At 52.0% G+C, this 8,579-nt stretch overlaps 1 protein-coding gene across 3 annotated transcripts in view; it reads right to left on the reverse strand.

Annotated features, from left to right (window-relative positions):
* The window catches only part of CACNA1E (calcium voltage-gated channel subunit alpha1 E), a 302,886-nt gene extending 297,211 nt beyond the window's left edge, over window positions 1-5,675 (reverse strand). For all 3 annotated transcript variants that reach the window (XM_007448509.1, XM_007448508.1, XM_007448507.1), the window contains exon 1: window positions 5,410-5,675. In XM_007448509.1, coding sequence (XP_007448571.1) covers window positions 5,410-5,675 — 266 coding nt within the window. The remainder of the gene's footprint in view (window positions 1-5,409) is intronic.
* Between the last annotated feature and the right edge of the window lie 2,904 nt (window positions 5,676-8,579).

The following is an 8,579-nucleotide window of genomic DNA, read 5'->3' on the forward strand; positions in this document are numbered from 1 at the left end:
TGTGGGGGGGGGGGGGAAACACCTACATTTTGTATAGCGGCAGCTAAAAAGAGATAAGCAATTCTGGATCGAGTTACTAATCCCAGAGTCTGGATCTTTCAAAAGAAGATAAAAAGAAGGCCTGGTTTGTGACCACCTAGAGGGGTGGGATAGGGAGGGTGGGAGGGAGGGAGACGCAAGAGGGAAGAGATATGGGGACATATGTATATGTATAACTGACTCACTTTGTTATAAAGCGGAGACTAACACATCATTGTTAAGCAATTATACTCCAATAAAGATGAAAAAAAAAAAAAAAAAGAAGGCCTGTTCTTGTTATTTTCTTCCTCCTCCTCCTTTAATTCATAGTGTGCCCTGCACCTAGCGCAGGGAAAGCAAGTGGAGAGAAGTACGGAAATAATGACATGCAAACCAACAGACAACACTATCACATCCAAGATATTTTTGTCTCCATCCTCAAGTCATTTCATTTCTGTCAAACTCCTTCACTCCAACTCACATTCCAGGCTGCATCCCAATTACAACTGGTCCCCACGACAAGTCCTAGCCTGGTTTCTGGAGGAAACGTTTCTCACACCTTATTTCAAGGGCAAAGCCACTAGGCAACATGGAGATTGTCCTGGGAGACTCAGAAAATGAAGACCTTTATCCCGCGGCATCAGTGCCAGTTACAGTCGCTATCTGTTTCACTGCCTCTGTGCCCAGGTACACAGAAGATGTGAAGACTTTCTGCATTATCTGATCACAGGATATAATTACAGACTTCATTCTTGTTAGCTGCCACCCTCTGCCCTAATCAAGGTGCTCTGACTCATGAGCCATTAGAGTTACATCAAACCTGAAATTCTTGCCAGGATTACAGTCTACTATCTCTCATGGTGCAATATATTTATAGGCAACAGAACAGGAGAAAAGTATATGCCATAATGGGAGACTGGGGAACCAAAGCTTTCAGTAATCTTCAGCAAAATCCTCCAAAAATAATGGATAATTGACAATGGGAAATTCTCCACAATAAAGCACATAACCTCTGACTCAAAGCCAGAGTCCTTTGGGGCTATAAAGAAATTCTCTGAAACAAGAAATCACGAATGAGTATCCACAGGTTCATTATAATGAGCTTCATCAGCTCAGTGGCTACAAACACATTTGATCTTCCTACTTTAAATCATGTTCATTTCCACATGAAACATGTGCTCCCCTGCTGAGAAAACCCACACCATCAGTGGGGGAGAAATCTCCCACTGCCCATCAGTGGCACAAAGTCAGACATGCCATTTCTTCCCTTCATCCTCTAACCTGGAAAAGTGCAAACGTGTGGGGAACATCTCACAAACCATGAGGGAGACCCTGTAGATCCACAGGGCAACTGGGCCTGGGCACAGAAGGGTTAGAGCCAGTAAGCTTATGACACAGTGAATGCGGGGTGACATTCACAGCAGCCAGTTCCCTGAGAAAAAGAGAACCCTTTTGTTAGATCTACTAGATGAGCAAAAAAGAAAAAGAGGAATCATATAAAATGTAAGACCACATTTTAAATCAGATTAGCATTTTCAAAAAGGTTATGGCATCCACTGCAGAAGAGAGTGCCATAAGAAAATAAAATTATCTCCCTGTGCAGATGTAGCTTCCAAGAAAAATGAAACACATTCAGAGTGGGCTGTTGACTTGCCACCATTTTTCTTGCCAAATCTAGGTTATCCTATGCATTTCTTCCCGTAAGAACGAGATCTTCCCTGTTAATAACTGGACGAGGTTATCACCACCCCCAACCAAGGCAGAGAGTGGCAAGTATAAATTAAATCACTCCTTCTATTTAACTGATCTTTTCAGGCTGATTAAAGACCTGTATTATGTGGTGTTCAGAGACCACTAACACAGCACACAGATGTACATATTATCCCCCTAGTTCTACAGTGACTTTTTGCAGCCAATAAAAGAGGTATACATCTCAAAAAGTGTACTACACGAATAATCAAAATCCTTAAGCATGTTGCATATGAACATGACAGCTCAAAACAGGTCTTGACATGTGCCCTGAACCTTCCTTTCTGTGAAAATCTGGCCCTGACGTAGAGCACGGACGTACTTGCCAGACGTGAACGGGCATACTAATCACCTGAGGATCTTATTAAAATGCAGATTCTGATTTAGTAAATCTGAAGTGTGGCTCAGGATTCTGAATTTTTTTTAATTGAAGTATAATTGATTTACAATATTATATTAGTTTCAGGTGCACAACATAGTGATTCGATATTTTTATAGATTACATGCCATACAAAGTTATTATAAAACAAAGACTATAGTCCCTGTGCTGCACATTACATCCCTGTGACTTGTTTATACTATAACTGCTGGTTTGTACCTCTTAAGCCCCTTCACCTATTTTGCCCCTCCCCCTGCCCCTCTCCCTTGTGGAAACCACTGGTTTCTTCTCTGTATCTGGGATTCTGAATTTTTAACAAGGCTCCAGGTGATGCTGGTCTTTGCTGTCCGTGGGAGACAAAAGCCTAGAAGACTTCCGTTCACCTAGAACTAAGATCCCTCCCTTCTGGTATGCTGAAATTTCTGAAGGACTCTATTAATAATAATAGCTAGTGTTTACAGGGAATTAGGCGGTGTTCTAAGAACCTGACATATATTAATTCATTTAATTCTCCCAGTAACTCATTATGACCATCCTTATTTTACAGATAAGGAAACTGAGTCACAGAGAAATGAAGTAACTTTTCAAGGTCACAGAGCTGGTGAAGGAACTGAGATTTGAACCCAGACAGCTTAGCTCCCAAGCTTTACTGGTAACCAGTGCTCACACTGACTCCCAGTATGAAAAAGGAATATAATTCCAGAACGGAATTAGAAAGGAAGAGAGATGAGACTAGGAACTTATATGCCGTATTAGAGCAAACGCAGAACCCACAGAAGGGCAATGTGTCCACATGGTCACCACCAGAGGGAATATATATTATTAGTCAATTACATTGTACAGCCAGGAATAAACAGCAAACATGGTGTGTTTTAAATGTGCGAACAGGGCTCCACGACACACCTTAGCAGATGCTCTCCAAACACTAACAGCCTACATGCTGTAGAAAAGCACTGTGAAACTTCCAACTATGGCGATGGAAGCGACCACTGGGACGGGGCTCAAGGCCAAGGCACTGAGCAGGATGCCGAAATCAACCCCCTAGTCTCTCCTTTGAGTCTCTTTGGTGCATTCTGGCCGAAGACAAGGAAAGAGCGCAGTGAAACCCACAGCCGCACCTTGCGCCCCTCGCAACTCCTGCTAGAAAGGCGGCGTTTTTGCAGCGGAAGAGAAAACGTGAAAAGCGAAGCGGCGAACGCGTGGTGTAGGAAACGTGCTTAATTTCCCCGCCCGGGAGCCTGGGCCCGGCCGGAAGTGCCCGAGGTGCTGAACCCCGGGGACGGTGGCGCTGTCCGAGGTACCAACGCTGGCTGCGGGCACACTCTGCCACCCGCGCGGCGGCTGGGCGGCTTTGTCTACCGCCGGGAAACGGGAGGGCGCCAGTCTAGGTAAACAGGCCCCTAAGAGAGGCAGCACCTGGTGGGTGGGAAATTTTAGAGAACTGTAGAAGGTGGGCGGGCGGGGAAGGGGGTGCCGCTGGAGAAATCTCTAGGGACCTGACTAGAGCAGTGTTCGCAGCCGCAGCGCGAAAACACAATGAGAGCTGTCGCTTTGTGCAGCTCGCCGGCGGGCGGGACTGCAGGGACCGGACCCTTCCTCCTCCCCAGTCCCCCACACCCCAGGCAGGTTTAACTCTGGTACTGTTTGGCCCCAGGATCACTCTCTGCGGGTAGGGGAGGGAGGGGAGTGCAGGGAGAAGGAGAGAAGCCCAGCCAGCGGGGGCTGTGGGAGGGTTCGAGCAGCAGCAGGAAGAATATCTGCCTAGAGATGCTCCTCCGTTTCTAATGAGGGGTACTGCCTAGAAGCACCACGAGCCAGCCAATCGCCATGCTGCTGAGGCAGGGAACTAGGGAGGAAAGAGGGGAAGGCCAGAGACGAGGGTGGGAGTAGCAGGGAGATGCCCAGACCCCGAGGGGAGTGAGCCACGAGCCTCGCTGCTACTAGAGACCCAACGTGGCTCCAGCTGTCTCCCTGCTGCACACCTGGAGGGTGGGGGAGGGGAGGAGGGAGGAGAGGGAAGAAGCGGAGTGGCCTCTTTTGCAGGTGCATCCCTCCCAAGAAATCTCTCTCCACAAGCATCAAAGTCCCATGTCTCCAAGCCTACCCCCACATATAACACCATCCCACGGGCTTGCTCCCTACTCATCCCCCTCACCATCCAGCAACCCCCAATTCCTAGAGACCTTGCCAGACGCCCATATTCTTAGTGAAGAAAGAGGCAGTGAGATGCCTAATCAGCAGCCCACATTTGGTGCACTTCATTAAACCTGCAAAAAACCTCCCTGTATGCCCGTTCACCCTGACGCCGTTACCATCAGAGATTCCCCCCCACCACCAGCTCTTTGTGGAGAGCAGTTCCTCTGGAACTAGGCAGAGACAGACTGCTTGCACACCTCTGGGCTCAGCTGATGCCAGCACCCCGCTGATGAATTCAGGCCCAGCAGATCTGCCTGCATCCTGGGCACCAGGAGAGCACTCAGCTGGTGAAGCATTAAGAGGCAGGAGTACCCAACCCAGGAATAAGGAAAGGATGGGCCCTGATGAGCTGCTCTTTCATGGCTGAGAATAGAGCCCGAACTCTGCGTCGTTTGGGCTGTGTCATTAGAGATTGCCTCCCCTGACACACTCATTCACTCCACTTCCAGTGGAACTTAAACTCAGTCCCCAGCAGAGTTAGTTAGCTGGGTCCCAAGCCAAACGCCTGCGTTATTTATCCATTTGTCAACTTGTCTACAGGGTTTTGGCTCAGAGCTCTTGAAGCTTCTGAACTGATAAATCCCCTCATGGAGTCTTGACTTTCCTGCAAGCTGATAGTGTAGGTGTCTTCCCGGCTGGTGGGGATGGGGGCAAAGGGGATGGCTTAACGGGAGGGAAAAGGGGGGCTGAGTATGAAAGAAAACCCAGAGATTAGGGGCAACCCATTCTACGCAACTTGTGAAGGGACTAGGGGGCTGAGAATCGAATAAAGCCCAGCCACGAAAGGGGCAGACACCACAACACCATGCACCCAGGGATGCTGGAGACTTCCACGTAGGAAATATCAAAAACCAAAAGTCTTACCTTGCAAAACACTAGTGCCCACATCGGTTTCTACAGCACCAAGCTTGCCTCTTAGGTGCACCAAAGTACAGAGTGCACTTCAGCAAAGAGGCAAATCGGCACCAGGAAAGGAATGCGGGTGCAAACTCCATGCTAGGTTTCCCCCCCTTACCCGAAGAAATGCAAAGGGGGAGAGGGGAGTGATGGTGGGCAAGAAAGGATATGGCCAATCGATGAGCTTCTTGGCGTATTTCCTGACAATGTTATCTTCTCCGAAGATGAACAGGGATCTGTTGACGGTGAAACAGTTCTGCCGGACGGGAATAGGGTTGTACAAAGCCATAGTCCGCGCCCTCTGCGCTTTCGACTGCTTGTAGGCGGCCGCCGGCCCGGAGGCCGGCACGGGGGTTCCTTGCCGGTTCCTGCTCTGGTCCGAATCTCCATCTCCCGACCCCGGCCTGCCGACCACCGCCTCCCCGAAGCGAGCCATCCTGAAGTTTAAACAGACAGAATACACACAAAGGTGATCGTGGCCGAACACCCGCACACAGCAACAAGCAGAAAGACACACGGAGTCTCAGAGCCGCATCCAGACGGACACGGGGACCACCGCCTCCGGGGAGCCTCGCGAGCTCTTCGGAAAGGCGGCAGCAGCAACCCCGCCGCTCTGAACTGTTGAATCTAAATACAACCTCTGCGAAGCTCCATTCCTCAAGGAGGAAAAAAGGGGGGAAGAGCTTGGGTGTGCTCAGTTTCTGGAGGCAATTTTTTTTTTTTTTTTTTCAAAATGCCAGTGTGTGGTGGCGTTCAGGGACGGGGGAGGAGACGGGTGGAGTAGGCTGCTCTTCAAACATAGCTCCTCTTCTGGCAGACGCACCACCTAGTTCTGGGAGAGAGGTAGGCACCGGCCCGCTAGGTAACAGTTTGGTAATTTATTGGTGGGGGGAGGGGGAAAATGAAAACAAAAGAACTTTTCAAAAAAAAAAAAAAAAGACAAGGACGAGGTTATGGTGACATGCTTTTTAACGCCAGCCCCCGCAAGTCCATCTGAGAAATCCCACAGCCAAGACTTGGGTCTTTAAATCTGCCAGCACAGACGAATCCAAAGGTTGCGAGAGAGAAAGGGAGAGAGGGGGGAGAGCGGTATTGAGGTTGCTGCGTAAACCGCAACGCCCAAAATATCAAAATAAGAAGTCGATCCAACCGGAGAGGGACAAATGACTTCAAAGCTCCTGCGCTTGGGAGAGAAGTTGAGCAGCATCCAGAGAGCCGCGAAGCCCGAGTGCCAGCAACCGCCCGGAGCGCTCGCCGCCGCCGCCGCCGCCGCCGCCGCCGCCGCCGCCGCCGCCGCCGCCGCCGCCGCCGCCTCCCCGGATCAGCATGCAACAGCGATCCGCGGCTGCGCCGGTGAGAGGGCGGGAGAGCGGGAGCGAGCGAGCGTGCGGGCGGGCAGGCGAGCACTCGGGCGAGGGAGGAACAGGTTGCAGCTGAGCCCAGCGGTGGCCTGGCACGGGAGTTGTCCAAGGACCGAACTTGCTCACTACCGACTCAGTCTTCCTCTTCCACCCTGGCAGCCCCACTCCGAGGAGCAGAGGAGAAGAAGCGCGAGGCCAGGAGGCGGGGAGCGAGCGGAGCGCAGAGGCGCAGTCAGGCACGTACTGAAGAGCCAGGAGAAGCGGGGGCGGGCCTGGCGAGCTAGGGCGGGGCGGGGATGGAGCCGGAAGGACCCGGCCAACCGCTGCAGGAGGTTCCTGGGACCCGAGGCTGGCTTGGGCTACTGATCGATGTAGCCAGAGGGTAGCGGGCCCCCTCTGCAAAGATCCAGGCAAGAATCGCCTTTGCCCAAGTACTGCTGAGAGGAAACAGGCTGGCGCAGCTGGCGGCGCGGCGGAGTCTCCGCCTGAGAGCCGAGGCCTGGCGGGGGCGCACACGCACGCGCGCACGCTCTCGCGCCTCCTGTCCCCGCCGAGAGGCGCCCGCCGGGGCTGTGCCCCGCGCAGTGACCGGCGCACCGCCGCCCTAGCCGGGAGTCGAAGCCTTTGCGCTCTACGCGCCCTGCGCCGGGGCCGGGTCGCCGCGCCTCCGCACCTCCCAGGCTCCGAGAGCGCTGCCCCAGGGTTTCCGCAGAGAAGGCAGCACCCTCTTCTGCCCATGTCCCTACTTAGCAGCCTGGAGGTCCCACGAGGGACGCTAGGACCTCTGGGGGCTCCGCACTTTGGTGTTGGAGCCCGCTCTGGCGGGAGCTTCTGCACCCCGCCCCTCTCTAAAAGCGATCTGGGACGACCTCTTGGGTTTGGCTCTAATAGAGCCCTGTATCTCTGGGATACTGAGTTCCGAGGTAGTGAGTTCCAGGCTAAAACTACCTTCTCAATCAGGGGGATCCTCCCACCCCTATCTTTTACTCCCAAGTCCTCTCCACTGACTTCCTCAAACCCACCCCAATAATGAAGAAAAAATAGAGTTAGCGTCTGAGCTGCAGAAGCGGGAATGTTGGACTTCACGCCCCAGAGAACGAGTCCCTGGGTTTAGCAACCAAGCCCTTGCGCACAGGTGAGTCAGTGGTTTGAACTGAAGATAGGTACCAGCTGCCCCCCTGCTCTGGCCTGAACACGCAGTCCTATCCAAATCCTCCCCACCTGAGCCAAGGAAGAGACGGGGGTGGGGGTGGGGGTGGGGACAGAGGAAGGAAACAAAGGACTGACCATAGCCCGGAGGCTGGAAATCATGGGTGAGTATGGATTCGCGGGTGTGGAAGGCAGTGTCTGTGTGTGAGATTAACTGGTGAGAAGAGAGGTGACATCTGAGAGAGAGGCACGTGTGTTCCTCGGTGGATGTGTGTGTCTGCTGGACAAGGCCATGTGAGCACTGACACGGGTCTGCTGTGTGAGAATGTATGTGAGTGTGTGTCTGTGTGAAGGGAAAGTCTCTGGTGCTGGAAAACAAAAGGAATGGTCTCAACACGTCCTCCCCTAGCAGGCACTGCTGCCCTTGGGCATGGCGTGTTGACCTTTTGATTCAGGAAGGCCCATTTTAAGCCAAATTACTATTCAAGGTGAGTCAGAGTATTTTGCTTTCCCATTACTGCCTTACTCAGTCCTTCGACCTACCTCGATTGGAGGGTCCTTTTCTGCCTGAACACCTAGTCAGAGTGAAAGGGAAGGCGATACTATGAACCCAAAGTCCCGTCAGCTGTCAGTCACTCAGAACCAGGCACAAGTGGCTGTCTCAGTAGCCCTGTAAACCATACAGGATTAGAAAAGACTTTCGGAAATGATCAAATCCATGCTTTCAGAGGTAGGACCATAACCCATAGCACAAAACTCATTCAAATCATTGGACAAATATTTCTGAGCCCCGGGCACTGTTTTAGGAACTGAGAGCACAATCATGGACA

The sequence above is a fragment of the Lipotes vexillifer genome, unplaced genomic scaffold, assembly GCF_000442215.2.
Source record: "Lipotes vexillifer unplaced genomic scaffold, Lipotes_vexillifer_v1.1 scaffold76, whole genome shotgun sequence".
Taxonomy (NCBI): domain Eukaryota; kingdom Metazoa; phylum Chordata; class Mammalia; order Artiodactyla; family Lipotidae; genus Lipotes; species Lipotes vexillifer.